The sequence below is a fragment of the Ceratotherium simum genome, chromosome 39 (assembly GCF_057802395.1).
Source record: "Ceratotherium simum simum isolate JZ-2026a chromosome 39, ASM5780239v1, whole genome shotgun sequence".
NCBI classification, from domain to species: domain Eukaryota; kingdom Metazoa; phylum Chordata; class Mammalia; order Perissodactyla; family Rhinocerotidae; genus Ceratotherium; species Ceratotherium simum.
Window position 1 is genome coordinate 15541102 of NC_141938.1, and position 27595 is coordinate 15568696.

The window sequence follows — 27595 nt, forward strand, 5'->3', positions numbered from 1 at the left end:
TTGTTAGGGGCCCCCTGCCTCTCCTTGGGGTCTTCTCCACTCCCCCCACCCCCCAGGACCCCCACGTTTCTTCCTTTCAGCCCAGCTCCGTGGGCTGGGAGCAGCACTGAGCTGCATGATTCGGGGACTCCAGATGGGGGCGGAAGAGTATTCCAGGCAGAGGGCACAGCAAGGATGAACGCCTGGAGGTGGGAATGAGCCTGGCAGGTTCTGGAGCAGCGAGGAGGCCATTGTGGCCAGAGCCCAGTGGGCCAGGGGATGGTGGCCTCCTCCCACACCTGGAAGGGAGGGTAGGTTCTCTCTGGGGACACAGGGAGCCAGGAAAGCCTGTGTTGTTTTCATCTGTAATATTATTACTCCAATTCTGTAGGGTCTGTGGTCCTCAGAAGCTGATGAGCCCCTGGCTGTGGGGGAACTTTGGAACTAAGTGGACACACAGACCACTGAGAATCAGACGCCCTGGTCCAGCATCAGTCCTGTGCAAACTCAGGTCCAAATTCCATTTTACAGATGAGCAAACTGAGATTCACGCAGACAAAGGCCACCAGCACGTCAGAGGCACAGCGTTGGTCCACTGACCATGAAACAGAGCTGCCCTCGGTCGCCCCGCCCGTGAAATGGGTCTGATTCCTTCCTCAGGGGCTTGGGATGCCCGCTCGCAACACCCAGCCCTGGGAGCCAGCCCTGGGAACTCAGACACGACCCTGCCAGACAGGCTGCGCGGGCGGCCACGCCAACCTGAGAATAAAACTCCAAAACCCACCCCCACCGCTTCTCGCGGCCTCTCGCTCGGAGAGTCCCGCCTCTTTCTTCACTGGGCCGCGCGGAGGAGGGGCGAGGAAGAGGGCGGGGCAAGCCACGAATGGCCGGCGGCACCGCCAATCAGGTTCCCGCGCACTCCCATTGGCCACCTCCGCTCTGCCTTATCTTTCCATGTCACGGTCCTTTCCCTCTTGCGTCACGGGTGCAGCGCCCGCCCGAGTGCGCCTCCGCGCTGGGAGATAGTCCCGGCTGCCTCCCCGCGCCGTGGGCCGGCGGACCCCCCGCGCGCACGCGCTCCCGGGCGCCGGGCGCCGCGGGGCCGCAGCCGAACTCCCGCGGGCGCGCGGGAGGGCGGGCCGCGGGGCGGGCGCGGGCGGCGGCGGAGGGATCCGCGGCGGCGCGGGTGGGGCGGCGCGGGGCGTGGCGTGGGCGTGGCCGGCGTGGGCGTGGCCTGCGCGGGGCGGGGGGCGGAACATGTCTCCCGCCGCAGGAAGATGAGGCAGCGGCGGGGGCCGCGGGCGGAGCGGGCGGACCGAGCCCAGCGTCGCGGGCGGCGGGCCCCGCGGGCTCCGCGCACGCCGCCTCCGCCAGCCCCGGCCGCGCAGGCCCCGCGGGCGGCCACGCGGGAGGGCCGCGCCACGCGCCGCCGCCGCCCACGCGCGACCCTCGGGCCCGCGCGCCGCCCTTTGTCCGGGGCCGTTCATGCCGCCGCCCGCGCGCCGCGGGCCGGGCCGCGCCGAGCAGGTAACGCGCGGGGCCGGGGGGCGCGCGGGCCCGGGCGGGCGGGCGCCGGAGCCGGGCGGGGGCGCGCGGGCGGCCGGAGTCATTGTTCTCCAACTTTGCGCCCGCTGGGGGGCGGCGACGTGGAGGCCCGCGCGCCCCCGCCCCCCGGCCCCCGCCCCCGGCCACTTCGGGAAACTTTGCGGGGGCGCCCGAGGGCCGGCCGGGCGCGCGGGGCCCCGCCGGGCGCGCGTCCCGGGCGCCCCCTCCCCCGAGGCCGGCCGGAGTTTGGAGAGGGGCGCGCGGGGGAGGGAGCGCGCGGGGAGCCCTTTTGTCTGCGGGAAGGGGCCGCGCGCCGCGGCTCGGGTCGGGGCCGGGGGCCGGGGGGGAACATCTGCTCCGCGTTACTGCGGGGAGAGGCGGCCGGGGCGCTGGGGGTCGGGAGCCGAGCTTCAAAGGGCTCCCGGGCCCGCCGCCTGCACCGGCTGCGGGGGGTGGGGCGGGGGATTGGGTTCCGGGGCCTCCGCCCACCCCTCCCCCGGAGGAAGACTCTCCGGGCCCCCCCCCCGTCTCCCACAGTGGGATCCAACACCTTCGGAGTCGCCCAAAGTCCCGAGGACCCCCAGAAGTCTCAGCGCCCCCCTCTAAAAGGCTGTTTCAGCCTCTCTTTCCCCCGAGTCTGCCTTCAAATCGGTTTCAACTCCCCCACAAAAAAAGTGCGGTTTCGTACTCCTCAAAAAGTCAGTTTCACACGCTCTCCAAAAAAGAAAAAAAAACTTAGCGGGGGAGGGGGGTGCACCGGGGCATCCGTTTCACACCCCGTCTCGAGCTGGCCCACAAAGCGGGGAGTTTCTCCGCTTCTGAAGTCGGGTCTCCCTCGACTTCGGAACCCTCTCTCCCCCGCAGCCTCCGGGGTTGCTCCGTGGCCGCCCCCGCCCCGGGCAACCCGGGAGGAGAAGCCAGAGGGGCTTCGCCGTCCGTCTGGAGGACCGACCCCTTGCTCCGCTCCCTCTGCAGGGGGTGGGACGGGGCCTGGCAGGTGGATCCCCCACTCCCGTTCTAGGACGGAGCCCCTGGGACCCTGCGGGGGAAACCCTGGTTTGGCGACCCCCTCCCCCCAGGGGCGGGCGGCAGGGGATGTTTTCAAAGTTGCTTAAAAATAATTCCCGGATACATCGCGACAATAAAACAACCGAGGGTGGTTTTTTTTTTCTTTTCTGAGTTCGGTTGTTTTTTGTGGGGGGAGGAGGAGAGGGTGGAGGGAAGCTTTGTGGGCAGGTCCCTGCGCGGGGCGCCCCCCCATTCGGTCGTGAAGCGGGGAGGGAGCGGCTCGTTCGTACTTGTGGATTTCTTTCGCTGTGAATTTGGGGGTCACCGGCCCTTCAGCGTGCTGTGACAGCTGCTGGGGGGGGTCACCAAATTTTCCTTGGGGCGGGGCCTGCTCGCCCCTCCCCCTTCCCGGGGGCGTGGCCACTGGGGACGTCGGGGGGTGGAAATGGGAGATGTGGCGGGGAGAGGGGCGGGTTCTGGCCGGCGGGGAAGGGGCCACGCCCACCCCGCATCCAGTTGATAATTTGCAATTTGATTCCCTGGTGGTCGCAGAGGGAGTTGAGGGAATCTGTATTCGCGGCTCTCAGCCCCCCCATTGTTCAGACTCCCCGCGGGCTCTGGGGAGGGGTCTCCAGGGGCCCAGACCCCTGTCTCCTGGCTGCCCTGCTCCCACCCCCAGGGTCAGGATCTGGGGAGACCCAGATCCTCAGCATGGTCAGAGGGGCTCCCGCTCCCTGTCTGTCCACCCCCACTGCAGTCGCTCACATCTTCTCTCCTCTCCTTGTTTCTCTGTGTGCATCTGCGCACCTCCCTGTGTCCCTCACCGTGGCCACCACGCAGGGCCGTCTCTAGGCCTGAGGTGCCCACCCTGGCCCCTGCGCCCACCGTTGCCGCCGGAGAATGAACCAGCCGCAGAGGATGGCGCCCGTGGGCACGGACAAGGAGCTGAGTGATCTCCTGGACTTCAGCATGGTGAGCGCGCACCGCAGCCCCCAGGCTCCTCCCCCCACCCCAGCGCAGGCCTCCAGGCGCGTCTCAGACTGCTCCTGTGCCCCGGGATTCCTGGGAAAGGAGTATCTGCCGAAAACACCCCAATAGCGGGGCCTCAAACCTGTTGGGAGGGAAGAGCCCCCAGATGGGGTTGGGGGAATTGGGGTGCACTCTGACAGGCAGGCTGACACCCCCACGGCAGTGAGCAGCATTGGAGGCCTCGCCAGCTTCCAAAGGCACCTGTCACCCCAGGTGATTGTCCAGGCACAGCGTAGGTCCGGTCCACCACTTTACAGATGGGGAAACTGAGGCTCAGAGAGAGGCAGGGGCTGCCCAGAGCCTCCAGCACCTCCATGGGGCGGCTAGGCTGGGAGGCCCCAGCTTGGCTCTGGGCAAGCATGACCTTGGTTTTCTCATCTGTAGAATGGGTGTGATCAGGGTTATACACTCCATGTAGAAGCAAAAAAAAGTGCCCAGCAGCTGGCTGACCTGTGTTGGGTCACTCAGTGAGCGGGCAGGCTTGATTGTTAAGTCACACGGTGGCTAGTGGTGTGTATCCAGGAGCTCGGGGCACCGGTGATGGGAGGGGACTTCGGGAGAGGTGGATAGGCATCTGGGCAGTGCTGGTGTGGAGGAAGCACTGAGCAGACGGTAGCCGCTACTGTTACGGGCCCCCGTTACTGTCAGGGAGAGGCGGCCCCGGGGGAGGGTGGTAGGTGGTTTGTTACATGGTCCAGGCGGTCTGATCTGGCCCAGAACAGCCCATTTCCCAGGCCGGCAGGTGGAGGTTCAGAGAGAGTGCAGGCTTCTGAAGGTCACACAGCTCAGGCCCAGCGAGGCCGGGAACCGGAGCTCGCCTTGTGTGCCGGGAGCTGAGTGAGCACACCCTGAAGGAGCAGGGGCCTCGGTCTGCCTGTCTGTGCAGTGGGCCTCCTGTCACGGCGGCAGGGGGAGGCCAGCGTTTCCTGGCAAACCCGGGAACCCGTGCGTGAACGATTCCCCAAATCCTGCCCCGCCCCTCCCCCAGGAAGCACCATTTGGGTTTGAAACAGGCTGGGGGAGGAAGCTTTCGGTCTGAATTGAACCCTCCACCGGTACGAGGCCCAGGCTGCTGAGGTCTGTCGAAAACAAAAGTCCCCAAACTGAAACGTCAGCCACCCTGCGGAAGAGCACAGCCCACGGGACCGAGGGCCACGGCTCCGGAAGGGCCACGCCGGTATTTTTAAGCCCCATTTTATTTTTGCGTCCCCGGCTGAGTAACCAGGGGTGCAGCTCACTTGTTTTTTTGTTAAACTGACAAGTCGTAGACCACTGGGCTGGAACAGAGTGGCTCAGGGGGGGTGGGCACAGGCTCCAACCTGGCCCCTTCACCAGAGGGTCCGAACATCCCCCCCAGCTCAGAACCAGTGAGCCATTTCACAGATGACGAAACTGAGGCTGAGGAGGCTGAGGTGCCCAGTGTCCCCAGGAGAAGGGCCAGGGTTAGGTTTTTGTTCATCCCCCTCATCATACAAGGAGAGAGCCCGGCTGAGTCACGGGCGCAGAGGCAGTCCCCTGTTGCAGCTCGCATCCCCCTCCCGTCCCTCCATAGCTGCTCCTCCCACCTGCTCTGGAGAAACTGAGTTAATTTGTTTCTTTAAAACAACTTGTTTTTAGACTTAAACCAAATATTTTAAAGGGAAGGGCTTTTGTGAGCCAGGTTCACATCAAAATACAGAGAAAAGACCAAACACTCTGTTAGATCCTCCTCTGCCTCGGCCTGAGCTTCCTACATTAGAGAGGGAGGTGAGAAAGGGGCCAGGGTGGCAGCTCTGAGCCGTGTCCCACCCCACCCCCACCCCCGCACAGGCCTGAGGGGGTCCTGGCCTGAGGCTGGGCTTGGAGGATGAGGTGGGCAGGGAGGAGGGGGTGCTGCAGGCAGGCGCTCGCCCTGTGACTCGGCTGGGTGGCCCCAGCGGGTGATGGCGCCCCTCTGAGCCGTGCGTGTGCACGAGGGTCCTGCGTGCCCAAGACGCCCACGTATGTACGGGTTTCACGACATCCCATGTGGCCTGAGCCCGTTTCACAGAAGAGGAAACCGAGGCTCCGAGGGGTGCGGGGGCCCGTCTGGGCTGATCACGAGGCCTGCGGTGCCCACAGGACACGGCCCAGTGCCCCCTATGGCAAGTGCCACGTCAGCAGAGCTCGTGGCACCCTAAAGGGCAAAACAGAGAGGTGGGGGCGGTGGCTTGGCTGCTGACCCCAGGCCTGGGGTCCCGTTGGTCCTGGTTTTGGTTCTGGGTCTGACCAGGCCCTCCCCCAATGCAGGCCTCGGGTTGCCCAGTGGGAGAGGAGCCCATCCCGGAGAATGGGGCCCTGGGGAGGCTGGACCAGTTGAGTGGGCACAGCCACGCCCCCAAGTTGGGGAGCAGACCTGTGCGAACCCGCCTCCAGCTGGTGCCCCATGCCTCCCATGATTCTCTGCTTTTAGTCCTGTCAGGGCCAGGCGGCATATAGCCTCAGTTTCTCTTTCTATACAGTGGGGTGTGGGGGACGGGGCCCCACTTCCTGGGTCCTGCCCTGGGCTCTTGGTGTCACCCCAAGAGCTTTGCCCACAGACGCTGCACCCCCATCTCCTGACTGGCCGGGGAAGGTGGTGGGGGGCCTTGAGCTTCTCCCCCACATGCCCCAGGCCCTGATTCTGGCCCTCACACGGGATCTGTAAAATGCAGAGCCTCGGGGCAGGGCCGGGCTGTGTTGTGTTTTTTCTGTGTTAGAAAGGTTTGTTGATGTTGGGTTTTCCTGGTTAATGCTGCTAAGCTGGTTAATCTTTAGGGACTTAACACCGTGGGTTTGGGAGAGCCAGGGGGGAGAGAGGGAAAGTGGGGTGTGGCAGGCCCATACGGAGGCCTGGGAGACCCACCTGGTCAACCGTGGGGGGGTGCAACCTTTCTCCAGTCCCTTCAGTGTCCTGTCCCTCTGAGCCTCAGTTTCCCCTTCTGACGGCAGGTGGACACTTACCTTCGTGGGGTGCGGTGGGAGCTGCCCGGGTAGTTGCTGAGCACAGAGCCCGGCGCCTAGGGGACACTCGCCCCGGTCACTCTCCCCATCCCAGCGTTAGGTCCCGGCCATCCCCCCACTTCCCTGCCACTCAAGGTCAGGGGCGCACGCAGGAGGTGATCCGGGCTCGGTGGGAAAGGTCACGGGCGTGACGGCGGGGACTTGAGCGTCTCTGCCATCATTCTTTGTCCACCTGCCAAGCCTCAATGATCTTACTCTCCAAACGTGGAAACTGTGTTTCTTCTAAGAGTGGATACATTGTATTGAGTGCCTAAAAGGTTACTCCACTCTGCCAGAAGTAGACACAGTGTAAACAGCAGGGTTCCCAATTCCCCGGATGCTGGGGGGGCGGGGGGGGGGGGGCGGCTGTGCATTCAGAGGGGCGCTCAGGGCCGCGTCTGAGGGGGAGAGCCTCGCTCTGCACAGGCGCGTGCGGCAGGGGTGTCCCGTGCCTGTTTCCACTGGGCCTGCGGGTGCCTCCCAGCTCAGCCCCGGGGTCTGCCCTAGAACTATGTCCCTGGTCCCCAAACATCCCCAGGCTGTGCCCCCCCTCACCTGTCTCTCTCTCTCCCTGCAGATGTTCCCCCTGCCGGTGGCCAACGGGAAGGGCCGGCCTGCCTCCCTGGCCGGCGCCCAGTTCGGAAGCTCAGGTAGGAGCCGCTGTCTCGGGGCTGCGTGTTGTATGAAGAGATGGGCGTGTGCAGAGGTGGGGCTGGGACACCACAGGCGGGGGTGCGGCTGGAGCCAGGAGCTAAGGCAGGGCCGGGCGGGACACAGGCTCCCAGACAGGGCGCTAAGGGAGGGGGTGTCTCGGGGGTGACGCCCAGGCCTAGCAGGTGGACTGGAGTGGGGGGAGGCTGGGCCCAGGTGTCTGGGGGGTCTATGTCACTTACAAGGGGGCCGTGTGAAGTGGCGACTTGAGCCTCCGAGGTCCCCCTAGCCCCAGCGGGGTCCTGGGTCTCCATTCCATGCCCAAGGGGGAAACTGAGGCCCAGAGGGGCTTGATGTGGAACCCCAGCCCTCACCAAATCCTGCCTAGCTCCCAGTTGTTTTCATCCAAGTATGTATTAGGTGCTTACTGTATACATACCCAGCAGTGGGGTGACCAACCCTCCTGGTTTGCCCAGGACCCAGAGGGGTTCCTGGGACTCTGAGCATTCAAATTAGGAACATTTCAGGCACACCTGGACTCGTTGGTCACCCTACTTGGCACTGAGTACTGGTGACACAGCAGGAGTGGGAACAGCCAGCACGGCCTGAAGCAACATAATGTGGGAGTCAGGCAGCAGAGCGGCAGGGAGGGGGCTGTCACAAAGCCAGGGTCTCAGGGATGGGCTCTGAGGAGGGGACATTGGAGCAGAGGCCTGTTGAGGGTGGTTTCAAGGCAGGGGGCACAGCCCGTGCAAATGCCCTGGGGCAGGACTGGGCCTGGAGTGTGGGAGGAACAGCGAGGAGAAGCCCGTGTGAGTGGAGCAGAGGGAGGAGGGGATGGGGCAGGTTGTGCAGGGCCTGGTGGGCCACGGGGAGGACTTGGGCTTTAACTCCCAGGGAAGTGGGAGCCATTAAGGGCTGTAGGCAGAGAGAGATGCCGTGTGCATGTTGGGGAGTCCACTCTGGCCGTCCGCAGGGTTTGGGGAGCATCTCCTGTCCCTACGCATGGACTTGAGTATTTTTCTGGGGTCTCTGAATTGGAACCGTGTCCTTCCATGTCTCGGATCCGGGACCAAAGGTCTGGTTTGGCATCGTCTCTGAATCCCAGTGGCGTGTCCTGGGGGCTCTAGCTGGAGGGGGAGGGGGTTTCAAGGGATAGTTCGTGCTCACGCCACCTCAAGGGAGGGACATCGTGTTGCCGCCCCCTCTGCCCTGCCTTGGCCTTCCCCTCCGCCTGAGGAAGTGGCTGCAGGACTGGCCGAAGTCCTTCCTGAGCCGTGGAAATCCCCATGGGCCACCCTTTCCCAGCCCCGGAAACTGCCCCCCAGAGCTGGGGTGCTGCCACTTCCCTGCCCAGTGGAGGGAGGGTCAGGCCCCGGGGGCTTCCTGGAGGAGGTGGCACAGGCATGCCCTCATTTCCCCCGCCCCAGTCTCTATCCCGGGCTGTCTTCCCTCGTCACTGTCCACTCACACGGCCAGCAGCCCCGAGGAGCTGAAGTCAGGGGCCTGCCAACCCCTCAGCCCCTGGGGAACGTTCTCCTCTGGGACACCCCACGCCCGGCCAGGCCTAAGCGAGACCCCTGGGAACATTTGCAGGTTGATATTCTGTGGTTTCTGCAGCCCTGGCCCGCTCTCTGGCCCTGCCCTGACCCCTTTGGATAGGGAGGATCCTGCCTTGTTCCCCTGACACATCAGACTGAGTTTTCATATCCTCAAGGGACGCAGCGTGGTTAGGTCAGCCTGGGGACCCCGCCAGTTTGGTTCCAGCAGTTAATGCCAGCCTGGGGCGGGGGCACGGGACTGGGAGACCTGAGACCCGCGCTTAAGGGTCCTCCTCACTGCTCCTCCGGGCACCAGGCAGGCCATGTCACCTGTATCAGGTGGCACCGCTGCTCAGAGCCTCAGTTTGCTCATCCATAAGCCAGGCGTCTGCCCGTTGGCAGAGGGTCAGAGTCCGTGGGTGAGAGAGGGCCCTGTGAACTGCGGGGTGTGGGGCTCATCTCAGCGGGGTCCTCCCGGCCCTGCCCTTAGCTCTCGGTGAAGGGGGTCCCAGGCCCAGACCTGAGAGCCACAGTGACTGGGGGCCCCCTTGGGGGGTCTCCCCACTCTGAGCTCATTCCCTGCCCCCTCCCAGTGGAGCTGCAGCCCCCAGGAAGGGGGGAGTTCAGGGGTCCATCAGCAGGATGGGGCCCGGGGAGTCACCCTCTTTCTGAGCCTCGATTCTTTCCTTGGTAAACAGGTCACCTTCCTTCCAGATGGGCCGTGTCAGCCTAAGGCGGGCACCGCCGTTTGTCAGGAGGTTCCTAACGCTAGTGGGTCCCCGGGCACGGCCTCTCCTCACCCCTCCTCTGTCCTCGCCCAGCGTTTATTTAGTATTTCTTTAAGTCTACTGCTGGTCTTAAATTCATCCCAGAAGGGCACTTTCTTTCAGAAAATCAGCAGCCGGGGCCCACCTGGGCGGTGTCCCTGACGGTAACTGGGGTAGAAGCTGAGCGGTGTTGGGACCGCCTGGCTCTCTCTGTTTTAACAAAAAGTGGTGTCAGAGAGGTGTCGAAGACGAACGAACGGAGGTTTTCTGGTTCTTATCCGGGTGGGAAGCTAAGACAAGAGTCATTTGTCCGCCCCTCCCTTTGGGGAACCCTGCGGCCCGGCGCCCTGATGATAGCACATCTTCTGCCAAAGACCGCGGGTGCCGAGGCCACAGAGGACATCAGGAAACGCTCACTGACGGACCGGAGGAAGCGTCTTTCCTATTTTTAATTCCTTCGCTGCTCTCTGGGTTGGTGTAATTGTAACCATGACACTCGCTCGGAGTAAAGGTCTCACGCTCAGCAGAGGCGGCCTCCGCCTTTCGCCTCCGTGGAGGACCCCAGGGTAGCACAGGCCCGGGCTATCGGGGCCTCCGGGGCGGTTTCTGGATGTAGGCTGGCTGGCCGTGGACGTGAGTTCACAGTGAACATGTCCCTCAGTGTCCCTGCGCCTCAGCAGCAGGTTTCTAAACCTGCTCCCGTTTGATGGGCCTCAAAAAGGAATTCGCCGTTTTGCTGGGCACTTCCGTGACCGATGACGGGCGGTTACCTTTTTCAAAAGCTCATCCGCCACGTGAGTTCTTGTGTGATGAATTTCCCACTACTATCTTGTACCCTTTTTTTTTTTCTTTTTTTGGAGTTGATCAACTTTTTATCTCTAGCTAACTTTTAATTTTGAAAACATTATAGATTCACAGGAAGTTGCAGCCAAGTGTCCAGGGAGGTCTATGCCCCCTCCCTCGGCCTCCCCCTGGGGTGACAGCCCCCGTGTCTGTAGGGTGAGATCAGATCAGGAAGAGTTCACAGAGTGTGCTCAGGTCTCGCCAGTTTACGTGTGCACGTGTGTGTTTCTGTGCTGTTGTATCCCACGTGTGGGGCCATTGAGCCACCGTCACAATCCAGATAAAGAGCTGTTCCATCAGCACACGATCTCCCTCCCTCCTGCTGCCCCTTCATAGTCACTGCCAGCTGCGACCCCTCGTCGCGGGGGACCGCTAATCTGTTCTCCATCCGCACAATTTTATCACGTCAAGAACGTTCTATACGTGGACTGGTACAGTCTGGACCCTTCTGAGATTGGCTCTTTTCACTGAGCATAATTCCCTGGAGATCCGTCTAGGTTGTTGGCTGTATCAATAGTTTATTCTTTTTTCTTGCTGCCTAATGAACTTTTTTTGTGTGTGTGTGAGGAAGATCAGCCCTGTGCTCACATCTGCCAATCCTCCTCTTTTTGCTGAGCAAGACTGGCCCTGAGCTAACATCCGTGCCCATGGTCCTCCACTTTGTGTAGGACGCTGCCACAGCCATGGCCTGACAAGCGGTGCGTCAGTGCGCACCCGGGATCTGAACCCAGGCCGCCAGCAGCGGAGTGCGCGCACTTAACCGCTACGCCACGGGGCTGGCCCCCCAATGAACTTTTTAACAACACCGCTTATCAACCATGACTTATGTCACCATCTCTTGAGCTCTGTGTGCCAGGCACCAAGCTTGGATCATTTATCGTGAGTCCTCAGTCCTCACAGGTCGAGGAAATAGGTGCAGTTATTATCCGTGTTTACTGTTGAAGATGCTGTAACCATCCCAGCTAACCACCCAATGCTGCCTCCCTGTAGTGTCCTGTACCCTATCCTATCCTGCTCTTATTGATTTGCAAAAGCTCTTTGTATAGGAAGGATGTTAGTCTTCTGTCATCTATGTGGTAGTTTTTTAACTTTATAACTGTTGTTACTGATGGAGATTTGTAGTTTGTCTCGGTGGCTTACAGGTACAATTTTTATGTTGTAAGTCTTGTCATTTATGGTGTTCTGGCTTTAGTGCCATTTCTGAAACATTCTTAAGAATTGGATGCCACAGTCCATTCTGCAGTGCAAGTGTGATGGTCGTGAAGGTGCCTGCTCATTACATCGGGTTGAGGAACATATGGGAAAAGATGCTGGAGAGGAGAAAAGCGTGCTCTCACAGTCCTTGGCAGAGCAAAGACAAGAAAAATGAATGGGAAGGAGGGAACCTTAACAGTGAAGTGATCAAGGTTGAGCTAACTTAGTAGTTTCTGGCCATGTGCACCCATGGGGCTGCTCAGAACACACACCCCTGGGCCCTGCACCCAGAGCCACTGATGAAAAGGCTGAGATGGGGCCTGTGAGAGCTTCCAGACAATTCTAAAGGGCACCTCCAGTTAGAAGGTCTTATCTATTCAAAGGTATCCTTTTAAAGGCCAAACCCTGTAAATAGGGATCACACCCCTTTTATAAAAATTGACCACATACTGGGCACAATCAAAACCTCTAACGGAAAAAAAAAAGACCAGAGTATAAACATCTTCTCTGAAAAAAATGCAATAAAACTAGAAATAAAAGACCAAGAAGTAGAAGGGAAAAAAAGCCTAACCACTTGGAAATACCAAAATTCCTTTTTATCCACCTCTTGGGTTCAAGAGGAAATTAAAGCAGCCAAGACAGCCTAGACAGAAATCAGCAGTAATGTAAACATGTTGAAACCACAAGGTGCAGCCAAAGCTGTGCTTGGGGAAGAATCATAGCCTTTGATGTTCTCCACATCGGAGCAGATAGAATGAAAAGAAATGGGTTAAGCATTTAAGTTAGGAAGTTACAGAACAACAGAGTAAACTCAAGAAAACCTTTCTTGGTGGTGTGAAATGCCTCAGGGCATTTCCTAAATTGCTGATTATGCATGAATTTTTATCTCACTTTTTTATCTATTACTGCCTCAGGACTACCCAGTGTTAGTTATCATAGCTTTCTGGCATTTTTGTTGTCCTACCGCGGTTGTTCTTTTTCAGGTTTTTTCCCCCATATTTTCATACACACTGATTCTTTTTTATGATTTTTAGAATTCTTATATTATGTCTCCTCTCTCCATGTCCCCCCGCAAAAAAAACCTGTTGGGATTTGTATATTATGTTAAATTCGTAAGTACATTTTGGAAGAGCTATTTGTCTCTGTAGTACTAAGTTTTCCTGTTGTAAGAACCTGGTATCTTGTCCATTTTTTTTTTTTTTTTTTGACTGTTAGTATTTTTTAAGATAAACTTTGAAAATTGGAGTGAAAGGCACTTAATCATTTTTTTTTTTTTTTTAATTCCGTCACGTACTTTCCCAGGGAGGGAGGGTTATTTCCAGGTATTTTAGGATTTTCCGTGCTGCGGTCCAGGATCTTTTTCATCACATTTTCTACCTGGTCGCCTCCTGACGTTCTTCATTACCTGCGTGTTTGCCTTGGTTCGGTTTCCCAGGTAAACCATCGGGCCATCCCCAGGCACCACCTCCCCATCCCAGTGCAGGTGCTGCGTGCCTTTTCGTATCCGTGGGTGTTTTCTAGAACCCACACAGCGTTGCTATTCGGCTGGTTGTCAGCAGGACCAAGCCTGACACTGGCTGTCAATTCCAGATCTTTCTGTCTGTCTGTGTTTATTGTGTTCAGGGCTTTTCCCTCTGGTCCTCCACGACCGACCACGAGGAGCATGTGCGTTTATTTCGAGTGCGGTCTGCGTCCTTTATCAGCTGTGGACTAGATCTCTGGCATCCATCGCCTCGTCTGCATCTCGTCTGTGTCCGACGTCGTGTCTGGCGGGGGTTGCTCTCTGCACTCTGCCGCGTTTCTGAACCAGCTTCTCTAGAACAGTCTCCGACTGGCACCCCCTGGTCCCCAGGCGCGTGGGGAGCAGGCCCACCGCCCGTTTGCTTCTGATCCTTTTGGACCTGCCTCGTTCCTCCTGCTGCGATTGGCCTGTTGAGGTTTTGTCCACTCCTCTTGTCAATTCTAGCATTTTCCTGGGAAAAATCTCCCGTTTCAAGCACATTTAGGAATGGCGAACGTTGCATACTTCAGGAGCGTGTGAAGTCCCCTGTCCGTGTTTGTCGGGCAGTGTCCCTGTCTCAGTCCTAAATTTACTAATTTTTCCTTTCTGTTCTCTTGTCTTTGATCAGCTGCATTGTGCTTTGTTCTGTTGATTTTTCTTCCAAAGAATTGACTTCATTGTGGAAGTGATTATCAATTGACTACTTTCTCTGCATGACTTCTGTCATAATTCCCCCTTTTTAAAGCTTTTTTTGAAAAATTTTTTATTTTTTTTATTTTTTTCCCCAAAGCCCCAGTAGATAGTTGTATGTCATAGTTGCACATCCTTCTAGTTGCTGTATGTGGGACGCGGCCTCAGCATGGCCAGAGAAGCGGTGTGTCGGTGCGCACCCGGGATCCGAACCCGGGCCTCCAGCAGCGGAGCGCGTGCACTCAACTGCTAAGCCACGGGGCCGGCCCATTAAAGCTTTTTTTGGACTTTTGAATCGAAGGCCGTGCTCGTCCACTTCTCCCCTGTCGAGTCGTCAGAGGGGTGAGGGTCGCACAGCCCCAAGGGCCACGTTAGCCGTATGCCACAGCCCATTGGTTTCAATGATGCATATTTTTGTTATTCGTTTATAGATACTTGATTTTTTAAAAAAAACTATCTCTTTGTGGAGATTTCTGATTTCCACATTGGGCCAGAGTGTTTGTTCCTCGATTGGTGAATTTCTAGGTCATGAACGCAGAGATTATACATGGCTTGAGCCGTTGCTCCTGTTGGGAAGAGCGGAGCGTTCCCGCTCTCGCGGAAGCGGGGGCCGCCTTATCACTCTCCATGGGTCCTGGAGGGGTGGTGGGACATGGAGCTGGGAGGTCTTGTCTCCCGCTCGACCACATTTAGATTTTTATCCTGGTCAATGCCAGGGACCCAGGGCAGCACGGTCCCCTGCCGTGCGGTGTTGGCTCCGTGCATGCCGTCCAGCCTCAGTGGATTCAGATGCTGGGTTATCGACACGTGAACTCAAGTCGGCGGGATTTTCCTTGTGGGTCCAGCCTGTTGCCAGTGAAAAGCCACCCTCTCCTCCAGCGGGAGCTTGTCCCTGAGTTCAGCCTTGTACGTGCATGTTCCAGCCTCCCTCTCGTTGGCGTGACGTGGTGCATCTCTGTGTGCGTCTGACCAAGCTTAGTCTCCCAGGTTGCTGGTTCCAGAACTGCTTTCTGTAGGTGCCACGTGTTAGATTCCAAGAGATTACGTCCGCGGCTGTCTTGTATTTTGGGCCTTTTCTTCCACACCCTCGTGTTAGGTTTTCCCATCTTGATCCTTCTCGCAGTCGTGTCTGTCGGGCGTGTCTCCTCCTGAATCGGTTTGGAAGGGCGTGCTGGTTTGCAGCTCGACTCTGGTTATGTTCGTGGTGTTCAAGAACACGCACAAACCCCCCGTTCTCTCTCTTTGAGCCCCAGGGGTGAGGTCTCGTCGCCCTCTCCTGTGGGGAGGGGAGGAAGGAGCCTCTGCGGCTCCTTCACCCTGGGATCTGGTATAAGGAAACCTGCGTTTTAGAGACATTGTTTCTCTTTGTTTGTGAATGGCATGTATTCGAATCCTGCTGGAAAGTACAGGTCGTTGTATTGACTCTGCCACTTGTGAGGCCTGGAGCAAGTAAGTGACTTCGCGTCCTCGTGCCTCAGTTTCCTCCTCTGCAGAGTGGGGGTCCTCGTCAAGGACTCGGCGACGTGCCCAGAGCAGCTGGCCCCTGCGGACCCCCGTGGACCCCCATCCCGGTCTTGGGGGACGGCGTCTTCATTCCCGGCCCAGTGCGTGCCCTCCCCGCGCCCGTCACGTCCTCCTGGCCCGCACCGTCCGTGTCAGTGCCCCTCTTGGTCTGGCGTGTTTCTTCAGGGGACGTTTCTGCAGCGAGGGGACGTTGGTGGCATATGCCGTGGGGTGACAGCTGGTTGGAAATGGAATTCCCAGTTTGTCCGTCTGTCCTGGACATCCGGTAAACGCACGTGTGTCTGTCTCAGCCTCTCCCTTTTCCCTCGTCTTCTCTGGTTGTCACTGAGCCCTGGCGTCTGCAGCCCAGAGGCGAGTGGTCAGCTGCGGCTGTGGCTCCGGTGTGGGTGTTTCTCCCGTTCCTTCTGGAAGGCCGGCTCTCCCATGGCGGGTCTCAGTTTGGGTCTTCATGTCTGTCGTCTCAGAGCCCCTTCTTTTCCTCTGTGTTGCGGGATGTTTCCAGAACGCGCCCTCTTTCCCGTTGATCGTCTTTTCTGCATCATCGGTTCTGCTTTTAAACTCCCCCGTGGATTTGTTGCGTTCACTTCTTTCCGTAGTTTCTCTCTCTCTCTCTCTCATCTCCTCGTTCTAGACCCGAGAACCCATGTGCTCTGTACCGTCCTGAGGGCGGGGCGGCTGCTGTCCCAGGTGTGCGTCTGTTTCCGGGGTGAACGCCGAATCCTGGAACTTGCCCCATCTTTGGTGTCCACGTCTGTTTCCCACTGTGTCTTCTCACAGAGACGGCCTGGGCTGTTTTCAGAGCTCGGATTTGGGGGCAGGCGATTCTCCCGTCCCCACGCTCCGTACCACCTGGTCCCCCTCGAGCCTGAAGCCGCAGGGGTCTTTCTGTTGTCTGTCTGGTCATGGATCTGAAATTCGCAGGAGGGAGGGGGTGGGACAGCTTCTGCACTCCCCCAAATTACTGCATATTTGTGGGGCCCCCATTGGAGGGCCAACTCTGCTGCCCACCAGGGAAGCCCCGGGGCTGGGGGTTGCTGTCCAGGGGTTGGGGAGAGGGGATTGGAGCGAAGCCCCTGATCCTGGTAGACGAGGCTGCCCATTTTGCCTACACAACTTACTGCACTGCTCAGGGGTAGGGCCTGCCACTTTGGGGGCCCCGGGGGACCCCCTACTCTTAGGAGGGGTGGGGTGTGGCCTCCACCCACTTCTCAGCCTCAGATCCACTTGCTCAGGGGTGGCATGAGGGCCCCTGCTTTCCTGCCCCCCTCATCCAGGGCAGATCCGACACAGGCCCTGAGCCACCCCGGGCCTCCCGCCTGGAGTCGGGGCAGGGGCGATGCTTTCTCCCTCATTCCTGAAGCTTTTCAGAGCTCAGGGAGCGTTAGGCGGAGCCTTCGGCCACCGCCAGCCCTGGAAATCTTATTAAAATTTAAAATTCTACAGACAGACCAGAAAAGAAAGCACACTTGCTCATAAACGCAAAGGGCAGGTGCCGGGGGGGGGGGAGGGGGCGGCCATGAGCGGCGAGCCGGCCTGGGCCGTCCTGGAGTCCCCTGCAGCCTTCCGCCGAGTTTGAAAGGACACGAAAATTAAAAAGTGGCCCAAAAAGGAAATCACGAGAAGAGAGGGCCCCCTGGCTTGTGGGAGCCCACAGCCCCCGAGAGGAAGGGCTGCCCCCAAATTCAACCCGCTGTCGCTCTTGCCCCGCTGGGAGACCCCAGGGGCACAGGGCAGCCCGACAGGCTGCAGCTGGGGTCTTAGAGGTTTTGATGATGAGAGGAAAGCCCGGGTAGGGGGAGCCGACAGGCTCGGGGTCGCAGTGCCAGGTAAACTGCGCGAAGAAAGCAGTCACGGGCGCGCCTGCCGGAGAGTTGTTCCTGAGGCGTCAGTGTGCGTCTCTCCCCCGATGTGATCCTGGTGCGTGGTGGTGGTTCTTACTGTTGCCGTTGTTGTTATTTTAATCTCTGTCTCGTGGGGCCGCGCTGCCCAGGGCAGCAGCTGAGTCCATCCAGCTCTAAGCTCACAGTAGTTAAAGCCGCGTAGAATTGGAGATTCTTTCTGCCAGTCGCACTGGCCGCGGTTCAGACGCCACGTGTGGCCTCCACCGTGGACAGAGCAGGAGGAGAACGTTGTGAATGTCCCGGGGAGTCCCACAGGAGACATGTTACGTTGTTTGTGGGTGCCGCGAAGAAATGGACAACGGATGTTGTGGAGGCCGTGGGGGGGCCAGCCCTGTGCAGGCGACGCTGGGGTCGCATAGAGGGCCCCAGGCTGAGAGGGGGCCGGGGAGGCGACTTCTCTGAAGTGGGAGGAAGAAACAGCAGGTGTGGGGACCACTAGGGCAGAGCTTGGGCCAGGGGCGTGGGCCAGGGTCTGCTCACTTGTTGGGGGTGACAAGGAATGTGCTGGGGGGAGTCTGGTCTCTGCCCTGAGGGCAGTGGGGAGCCATGGCAGGGGTTTGAGGGAGGGAGGAGAGCCAGGTTTTGCTTCCGAAAGCTCCATCCGGCTGCCCAGGGTGGAGTGTGCATGGGAAACCTGGGAGGACACTGCTGGAGGGACGCGGCCTGACCTCGGAGATGGAAAGCCGTGTCAGGCTTCCACCTGAGGCCACGCGGGGCAGGCCGTGGGAGTGAGGGAGGGAGAGAGGATGGCTCCCGGGCTGTAGCCTGGGCACCTGGGTGAGGGGGTGCCTACAGAGCTGGGCTGCAGGCCAGGCTGGTGGCTCCCTGGCTGTGCCTGTGGGTTTGGGGAGCACGGTGGATGGGGCTGTGCCTGGACCTGTGACCCCCTGGGTTCTGCCTGTCCCACACCGTAACCCCGCTCCTGGTACTAAGTCTGTGGGTTGGGCAGCTTCGTACAGAGGAACCGGCTCTGGGAATCTTCCTCTACACCAGGGTCAGCGACCTTCTCCGTAAGGGGCCGCACGGTCTCTGTCGCAGTGAATCCACCCTGCTGTTCTGGCAGAAGCCGCCGAAGACCGTGCGGCAACGAACGAGCGTGTGCCGCTGAAACCTCATTTACAAAAGCAGGCTGGGAGGACCTGGCCCAAGGGCTGCAGTTTGCCAGCCCCGCCCTAGAGGAATCCAGCACAGGACACGGCCACTCGGTCCCGACCCGGTGTCTGCTGAGCCCCGTCCGAAGCCTGCTCCCCCGTTTCATCAGGCCCAGCCGCCGATCACACGGCGAGGCGGTGACCCGGCTTTGTTGAGCACCAAATGTGCCACCCGCTCTGCGACGGTCCTCGTCATCCCCGCAGCAGCCTGGGCTGCAGCCCCTAGAGCCCCTCCAGGGCCCCCCTGCTCCATCCGCGGAGCCCCCCTCTCCCCAGGGCAGCCGGGCTGGGTCTGAGCCGAGAGGTGTTCCGGCCCCATCCCACCAGCATTAAAAAAAAGAGAAATCATAAAGAAATTATACTCCGACAGCAGCGTCTTATTCTATTAGTACGTTTTAATTAGAACATGGAGGAGGAATGTGTTATGAATATTCATGACTGGTTTATTAAGATGCATAATTAATCGGTGGGGGGGTTAATAACTCTATTAATGGGAGTGATGGGAGAGGGGCCGTCCCTGTTTCTGTCATTTCTAGAAGGAGGTGGCGGTTTCCAGAAAGGGCAGAGCAGTGTGCAGTGGCCTCTGTGCCAGGAGCTTGTTGGGCCCATGCTGGGGGGGTGAGTCCCCAAGCCTTGGGTCCGAGGAGCACCGTGGTCTTGGGATGTGGCCTCCCCCCTCACTCCCACGGGGTCCTGGCGCCTCTGGGGACATCTCGTGGGTGCCCACTTGCGGTGGGGGCCACCCAGAGCCAGGACACGCTCTCAGGTGGGGGCTCTTCCAGAGGGGGAGCGGACAACGGGCAAGTGCACGTAGAGGGAAATTGAGGCTTAGGGAGCGCTGGCACTTTGCCCAAGGTCACCCCTGCCTCACCAGCCGCTCTCCTCCCTGGAGCCCAAGTTGGGGGTCCAAGACCTTGGGTTGCAGACACCCCAAACCTGGGAGCATATGCTGGGTGGATGCCCGGAGACCACAGGAGCCCCCTGCCTGGCCCCTCACCTGCCAAGGCAGCCCCCCAGCCCCCCACCGTAATCACAGTGGAAATTTTGGATTAGAAAACAAAATCTAATTGAGACACATGAATATTCATTGGGCTGGGAGATTAATATGCATAATTATGCAAATTAGCAAGTAAACATCAATTAACTGGGGGGAATGATTAACACGAAGGCACCAAAATAGAAGGATGTAATTGGAAGGAAGTTTCTGGTGCAGAGGAGCAGGAGGGTGGGAGGGCGAGTGAAGGATTCTGGAGGGGGCGGGTGGGGTCCGAGGGTAGGTGAGGGCTTGTGCCTGGGACAGACGGCGGGCCCAGGCCCCTCCACCCCGTCTCCCCACCCCAGCCTGGCTTGGGGAGCCTTCGGACTCAGAGTTGGACGTGGACACCCCAGTTCTACGAAGTAGAGCCTTCGTAACCCCTTTACAGGGGAGGGAAACTGAGGCACGGAGGGAGGGGGGCCCAGGCCTGCTCTCCTGCTGGTCCAGGCCGTGTGCTCTCTGGCCCCGAGGGATGGAGTGGAAGCTCCCCCAGCCCAGGACGAGGCCTGGGAGGGATCCAGGCACCACTGCCTGCCCGGCAGGAAGATTCCGGGGGGCCTGGGCGGGGCCTGGGAGTGTTTGAGGAGATAAGGGCCACACCCCACCCTTGGAGACCAAGGTCCTCTCCCCACGCTGGTTAACCCCTGCTGCGCCTCGGTCCTCCGACTGCCCCTGATGGCGATGTGGTTCCATCCTGGAGGGCCCACCAGCCTGTGCCTGGCGGGTCGTCAGTGGCGGCTGCCACTGTTACTTCAACAGAGGGACGGCCCTGCCTCCCAAATTGGTGGTGATGGGAAGGGGGAGACTCCCACTTACCCGAGATCAGAGCTCATCACTCGGCACCCATTTGCCAATGCTCTCGTGAGCCTTTATCGCAGGGTCAGAAGAGACAGCCTGACACAGATGACCCAGCGCCCTGTGGTCAGGCCTGAGCCAGAGGGAGGGCTCAGTGCGAGTGAGGACTCTGCCCAGGGTGGGCGTGGTGGCTGGGGCTTTGATGGATGGGTAGGAGTTGGCCAGCAGAGATAGCTGATGGAACCAATTTTTGAGCTTCAGACCTGGAGGTATGCTAGGTGCCAGGGTGTCTGGGGTGCTCCCCGATGATGGTGGTGTCAGTGTGGGCAGCGCCACAGCTGGGTGAGGCTGGACAGGCTCCAGAGCTGGGCTGGCTCAGGAAGGGCCCAAAAAGCCTGCTGAGTCGAGCGAGGGCTTCTCGCTGAGGTGAGAGGGACTGAAGTGGCTTCAGAGCTGGACAGGGTGAGGGGGACCTTGACTCTCTCTTCCGCCCTGCAGGTCTCGAGGACCGGCCCAGCTCGGGCTCCTGGGGCGCCGGCGACCAGAGCGCTTCCTCCTTCGACCCCAGCCGGGTGAGGAGCCGCTGCGGGCGAGGCCCTGGGTTTCGCTGCTCCGGGTGGGGTGGGTGGCTCCAAGGCGGGCGTCAGGCCAGCCTGGTCAGAGATGTGGGTCCGCGTCTTGACTTGGGCACTCCCGGGCTTGCCTGGTCCCCAGCTGTGGACGGGGCCCCCGCACCCCTCATCCTCGCCTCTCTCCGCAGACCTACGGTGAAGGCGCCCACTTCAGCGAGTCCCACGGTGGCCTCTCTTCGTCCACATTCCTGGGCCCCGGGCTGGGAGGTGAGTGTCCGCGCAGCAGGGCCCCCCCACACACGTACGCAGTGTCCCCGGGAGGCGGTCAGCACACTCGGGGTGCAGCGTGGACACGGCCTGGACCCCCATGGGGGCTGGCCAGGTGCCTGCCAGGACGTGGACTCGGAGGCCTGGCCGCCCAGGGCGGTGGTCAGAGCCCGGCTGGGCCCTCCCGAGGCTGGCATCCTGACCACGGGCATGAGGCCTCGGGCAGCCGGGGTGAGGGCCGTCCCCCTCGAGCCTTGGCTTCCCGCCCGTGGACAGGGACTCGGAACCCTCGTGGAGCAGGTGGTGAGGCCTCGCCCGGCCCCACGGGCCGCCCCCCTCCTGCAGATGAGCAGCCAGAGGCTCAGCAGGAAGGGGCCTGTCCAGGAGTCTGACTGGTCAGGGGCTGGTCAAGGCTCCGACCTCCGGGACCACTGGGGCCTGGACGGCTGTCCTGGGCGCCGTCCCTCCCGCTGGCTGACTGCAGCGGCCCCCGCCCCACCCCCGTTCCAAGGGAGCATTGGGGTGACCGCAAACTGGCCTCTCGGGGGGTCAGGAGGGGCCAGGGGCTGGCTGCCCAGCTCAGCTCCCGCCTCGGAGCCTGGGCCGTGAACAGGGGGTTTTAGTTCCTGATTCGGGGGTCCCGAGACTCGGGGTCCGTCCCCTGAGAGCCGGGGGGAGTGGGTTCATTGCGACGCCGTCGTCAGCGGTTTACAGGCAGAGGCGTGTCGGGGGGTTGGCCGCGGGGGAGCAGACTGACCGATGGGGAGACTGGGTCTGGAGAGTTTGGGGCCCGACCTTGGCCCTGGACCCTGAGGGGACGCCGCCTGCTGAGCCAGGACTGGACGTGCAGTCAGAGGTGGATGGGTGCACGTGGCCCAAGAGGAGCTGCGTGAAAGGGGGACGGAGGGCCGAGTCCGGGTGCCCTCTGCGTGTGAGGGAGGTCATGCCCGCCTCCCAGACCAGCAGGCCAAGGCCGGCCCTGCCCATGCCCCGGGGTGGCCCCTGCAGCCACGCGGTTCCCCCCTGTTCCTTCCTCCCACCTCTTCCTTGCACGGGCAGTTCCCACGTCAGCCCGGTCAGCAGGGCCCAGCGCCCAGCTGCGTCCAGGCCGCCGCACGCCCTGCGGCCGAGGAGCTCAGGGAGGGCAGCGCGGAGCCCAGGCCGAGCACAGGGCAGCAGGCGGCGAGTGCCCTGTGCCCAGGGGTGGGGTCAGCCTGTCCCTGTGCTGCCCCGGCCCGGTCTGGCTCCCCGTGAGACCCTGTGAGCTCTTCCTCGCGGTTGCCCTCGTCCCGTCCTCACGCCCTGATGTGTGGGCCTAGTGCGTGGGTTAGGAGCCTGCTGTATGCCCGTGGAGCTCATGGCCCCCGCAGGTCCCCGCCCAGAAGCTCAGCTTCCTCTCCTTGTGCCCTCATCCTTCCTCTCGGGAGACCCCGCTTTGGCGCCTCCTGTATGCAGGGCCTGAGCCACAGCAGCCCTGAGGGGCGCAGCCCCGTCTCGCAGGGGAGCCACTTCCCCGGTTGAGCCCAGGGCCCTGGCAGGGCCGGCCGGCTGTTTCCCACGCTGAGCCTGGGAGGAAGGAAGCGCTGCTGTCACCCCCGTTCACTCGCTGGACTGGGGCCGAACCCCCCCGGCCTCCAGGCCATGGTTTGTTCACCCCTACGTGGGCCCTGTGAGGCCTCTTCCAGCCCCGCCCCCCAGCAGCATTTGCTCCAGGAGTCTAGTCGAAATCCTTGTCGTTTTAAAGTAAGGAAAACGGGAGATTTTTTCTGCTGGTTTGAGAATAATGCGAACCAGTCAGCCGAGTGCTCTGCTTCCTCGCTCATAGCAAGGATGGTTATGGTCCACCCTCAGTCAAGATTGGTGCCCAGCTTAAGCTAGGAACAGACTTAGATGGCTCAGGTGCTGATTGATGCAACGATCTGCTTCAGGCGAGGCTGGATCCAGGCGTCCATGCAGTCTCGGGAGCATGCCTGCAGCTCTCTCTGTCAGGCTGTCTCCCCAGAGCCCCAGGTCTCACCCTCCCACACAGAAGGGCCCCTTCTCCCTGAGTCACTTGAATCGACATCCCCAGGGATGTCACGTGCTCATTTATGAGCTAACCACTGGCTGGGTGCCGGGGGTGGAGCTGAGGCCCTGGGCGCTGAACTGTGCAGACGCCAGGGACCCCGGCCTCTCCCCTGGGAGCCCAGCGCCCTGGGGAGGCGACACCTCATACCTTGAACAGAGGAAACCAAGGCTCGGGGAGGGCAGTGGGGACTGAGGCAGTGCTGTCCCTCCCCAGGGACGGGCCATGTGGGGGGCCCTGGTGGGTGTGCAGAATCCTCTGAGCGTCATCTCAGGACAGCGTCTGGTGGGACCCCCGCTTGTCCCTCAGGCAGATGGGGAGGCCAGTATCACACTGTGGTTTTCTTGGTGTTATGCACTTATGGAGCGCCTGCTGTATACAGGCATGTGCCAGGTGTGGGGTCAGCCCCTCGGGACACACTGTCCCTGGGGTCGGCTCCAAGTGACCCTCTCTCCTCTTCTCCAGGCAAGGGTGGCGAGCGGAGCACGTACACTGCCTTCGGGAGAGACGCAGGGGTTGGCGGCCTGACTCAGGTGAGGCCCGCGTCTGTGGGGCGGGGGCCGCGGCCGGGTCATCAGCAGCCTCGGTCTGCAGGGCACAGAGTGGGCAGCACCCCGTTTTCCATCCTGGGGGCGGCAGCGCAGGTGGGGGGACTGGGGGGCGACCAATGTGGGGGCTGCAGTCACGGCTCGACCTCCCCCTTTTACTCCCCGCGTGGGGGGTGGGTTTTATTTTTTTATTTTTTTGTGAGGAAGATCAGCCCCGAGCTAACATCCATGCTAATGCTCCCCTTTTTGCTGAGGAAGACTGGCTCTGAGCTAACATCTATTGCCAATCCTCCTCCTTTTCCCCAGTAGATAGTTGTACGTCATAGCTGCACATCCTTCTAGTTGCTGTATGTGGGATGCGGCCTCAGCATGGCTGGAGAAGCGGTGCGTCAGTGTGCGTCTGGGATCCGAACCCGGGCCACCAGCAGCGGAGCGCGCACACTTAACCGCTAAGCCACGGGGCCTGCCCGTGGGTTTTAATTTTAAATGAACTCATCACAGTTTCCTCCCCTGACCTGCAAGAGGTTCGCTGGCTGAGCCGAGCACTGGCCACTCTCCAGCAGCGTCTGAAATAGGCCCGGGCCTTGGGCCAGGCCGGGCCAGCTGGCTGTGACGGGGAAGAGGGGGAGGCCGGGGAGGCCACGGCTCCCGTCCCACAGCCCCCTCCAGGGGTCCAGCCTGGGGCCGCCGTGCGTAGCCGGAGGGGCTCCAATAGACACCGCCCACCCCCAAGGAACAGGCGGGGAAACTGAGGCCATCCCGGCAGCCCCGTGCCCTCCCAGAGGGCCTGCCCCACAGGCTGCCTCTTCCCCCTGGGGCGAAATTCTCCCCGACGCCTGCCTGGTGAGGCCAACAGGAGCGGTGGCCGGCCACAGTGGTCTTAGCATGGCCTCCTGTCCTGGTCACCCCCCATGCCCGAGGGTTTCATTCCTGTCCCCACTTGCAGCTCCCAGATCTCGGAGTACACTGGGCCTTGTCCCAGGTGGCACTGCCTGTGTGCACACCGGGCCCAAGCCAGAGTGGCAGCAGGCGCAGCTATTGAGCGCCAGCTGGGTACCAGGCCCTGTGCCCAGGGCAGAACTCGCATGGCCCCCTTCGGTCCCCACGAGGCCCCCTGAGCTGTGGGAGTGGCCGCCGTGCCCATTTCACAGACGGGAGAGCCGAGGTGGCGGGCGCCCCTCGCGTGAGCCCAGGACTCCTGTTCCCGAGGGAACAAAGCCCGTTTCCAACTGATCTGTGCAGAGTTAGAGTGTTCACCTGCAGAAAAACGAAAGACGCTCACAGAGTGAAACAGGCAGGTTCCACCGACACCAGACGCGGGTGTGCACGTCGAGCGTCCCGGAGCGGGCCGTCCACAGGCCGCTGGGCCACGGCGTCTCTTCCGTGGTCTCTGTCCTTCCCGGAAATGGCCGTGTAGCTCACAGGCTGTAGCGCCTGTTTTGCGTCAGAGACATACGACGGGTGTCTGCAGAGATGCAGCTGAGAGGCGGGAAGGGCTCCCTGCAGGGTCCCCGTCACCCCTTGGACCGCCCCTCGGCCTCCACCTTCGCGCTTGTGTGTTTTTTTACCCGGAATTGGCCAGGGGGCCACACGCCAGCTCATGCCCCCTGACCCCCCTCCTCCGCAGGCCGGCTTTCTGCCCAGCGAGCTGGCCCTCAGCAGCCCCGGGCCGCTGTCCCCGTCGGCCGTCAAGGGCGGCTCCCAGTATTACTCCTCCTACCCCGGGCACGCTCGGCGGAGGGCCGCGGACAGCGGCCTGGGTGAGTGGGGCAGGGGCGCGGGGGCGGGGCAGGGAGGGGGTCGGCCTGCTGTGGGACCCCCCTCCGGGTCCTGGCTAGGCGGCGGGAGGGACGGGCGGCGGGCCGGGAGAGGGGCGCGGGCACTTTGTCCCGCTGTCCGTAGGGGTCGTGGTCTGAGGGCGCCGCAGCCTCTGCTCACAACATTCTCATTAACCCATCGGCCAGTACATGACCTTGTATCCGTCTAGAAACGCCTTGTGTACACGGCCGGCTACCCCCGCCGAGCTCACGGCCAGCCCGTGACGCTCGCCGGAAGGACGCTGGTGCACACACGTGTTCTCCCCGTGCGGCCCCGCGTGGCTTCCCCGAGCTCGGGCTGGCCGGCACCTCAGCTCTGGGCGTGGGGGCACTTTAGACAGCAGAGCCCCCACAGAGACACGAGAAGGGGCCTGGGTTCCTGGGCTCGCACAAAGCGACGCAGGCCTGGTCCCGCCAGCTGGGCACGTGTGCGCGGGGGTTTATATCCAGCGCCGCTGTGCACGCGTCTGAATGACCGCAAAACACTGAGGAAAGGGGTCGGGGGCCCCCGGTTTCAGCGGGTGGGTGGATTTGCACGCTCGGGGTCTGGACAGTGAGGACCGCTGTACAGGGGAGGCAGGCTGGGGGCAGGCGGCGGGGGGGCACTGTCTACTGCAGGCCCCCCGCCCACGGTTCCTGCACGTCTTCAGAGCCAGCAGGTGCACCCGAGGCCTCGTTTAAAGAATTTTATTATAAGTGAAGTTCAAGGGTCTCTTCTCCAAGGCGCAGGGTGGGGCTGTCTCCTGACTGCCCCCCGTGGCAGGCGTGTCTCCGGGGCCAGGAAGGGCCCCCCGTGTCCCCAGCAGGTGGGGTGGGAACCAGGCCAGACGGGGTCGCTCACTCCTCTCACTCCCAACAGACTCGCAGCCCAAGAAAGTCCGGAAGGTGCCTCCGGGTCTCCCGTCCTCGGTGAGTCATGGGACAAAGTGGGGACCCCACAGGCTCAGGGGCCTCCCCATTGGAGGCCACACAACACAGCAGTGGGCGCTGGGCTGCGTGTGCTCCTGTAGCCCGGAACACGCGTGTGGGTCCACGTGTGGGCAGTGTGGGCAGGCCCCTCGTGGATTCTGAGCCCAGACCCCCATGGGCTTAGCTGGACTTCTGACCAGAGACCACCTCCGAGGGGGTCGGGGCAGTTCTTCCTTGGGTCTAGCCTGGGTCCTTCTTGCTTTAAGAGAAGGTTGTTTCCTGTGTTTGAGGCCTTAGAAAGGGGTGGGTGGGGGTCCCGGGAGTGGTAGCCGGCAGGGGCGCCCTGGGGGCTGGTTGAGAGGGTCCCCGCCCTGCCCAGGGTCGCCTGGGCTCCCTTGCCATCCCTGTGTCATCCACCCGGGTTCAAGCCGCCTGCCTTCCCAACCCGCTGCCTGTGGTTGGTAGGGCCCTGAGTAGCTCGTGGTGCTGGGGTCTGCAATTTAATCGCTGGAAGGAAAAGCACTTTGCTGGATAGTCCGGCTTGGCTGCCACTGCCCTCTCTGCCTGGCCCCGTGCTGCTAGGCGCTAACCCTGGAACCCATTTGCCATTTTGTGGCTCTGGGGCAGCCGGGGCAGAATACTGATCCAGGGCCCTGCCTCCGAGGCCCCGGGGCCTCATGTGATCAGGCTGGGCCATGGGAGGTTCCAGCACTGGGGGAACAAAGAAGAAGGAGGGGCTGGGGGTGTCACAGCTGGGCTTTGATGGATGACTAGGAGTTTGCTGGATGAAAGAGGGAAAAGACCTTCTGCGTAGGGCATCTAGTCTATAAAGGCCTCAGGTGCGAGAGGCTGGAACTTTGGGGGGAGCAGGAGGTGGGGACAGAAGAGAAAGAATAGAGAGATGACAACGCATCCAGAGCCTCGAATGCTGGGCCAAGGGGTAGTTTTAGGGGCAGCGTTAGCACAGCACCGGGAAATGGGGAGGTGGTGGACTGCCCTCCACGTGGAGGGCAAGGCTGGGGGTGGGTCAGTCCCGGCCCTGACCGTGCCCGCCCCCCTGCCCGCAGGTGTACCCGCCCAGCTCAGGTGACGACTACGGCAGGGACGCCGCTGCCTACCCGTCTGCCAAGACCCCTGGCAGCGCCTACCCCTCTCCCTTCTACATGGCAGGTGCGGGGGGCTCGCCCAGGACGGCCGGGGTCCTTCTCCCTGCTCCCATGGTCCCCCCTCCCCCTCACTGTCCCCCTTGGTCCCCCTCTGCC

At 61.3% G+C, this 27595-nt stretch overlaps 1 protein-coding gene across 8 annotated transcripts in view; it reads left to right on the top strand.

Moving 5' to 3' along the window:
* The first annotated feature begins 1195 nt into the window (after window positions 1-1195).
* The window catches only part of TCF3 (transcription factor 3), a 37973-nt gene continuing 11573 nt past the window's right edge, over window positions 1196-27595 (top strand). Inside the window, exons 1-9 of one of the 8 annotated variants that reach the window (XM_087425840.1) lie at window positions 1196-1506; window positions 3373-3504; window positions 7139-7211; window positions 20654-20727; window positions 20916-20994; window positions 23525-23592; window positions 25235-25367; window positions 26284-26333; window positions 27401-27503. In XM_087425840.1, the coding sequence (XP_087281966.1) occupies window positions 3433-3504; window positions 7139-7211; window positions 20654-20727; window positions 20916-20994; window positions 23525-23592; window positions 25235-25367; window positions 26284-26333; window positions 27401-27503 (652 nt within the window). In that variant the 5' untranslated portion in view covers window positions 1196-1506; window positions 3373-3432. The remainder of the gene's footprint in view (window positions 1507-3372; window positions 3505-7138; window positions 7212-20653; window positions 20728-20915; window positions 20995-23524; window positions 23593-25234; window positions 25368-26283; window positions 26334-27400; window positions 27504-27595) is intronic. The other 7 variants (XM_087425837.1, XM_087425842.1, XM_087425835.1 and 4 more) reach the window with 7 other exon arrangements.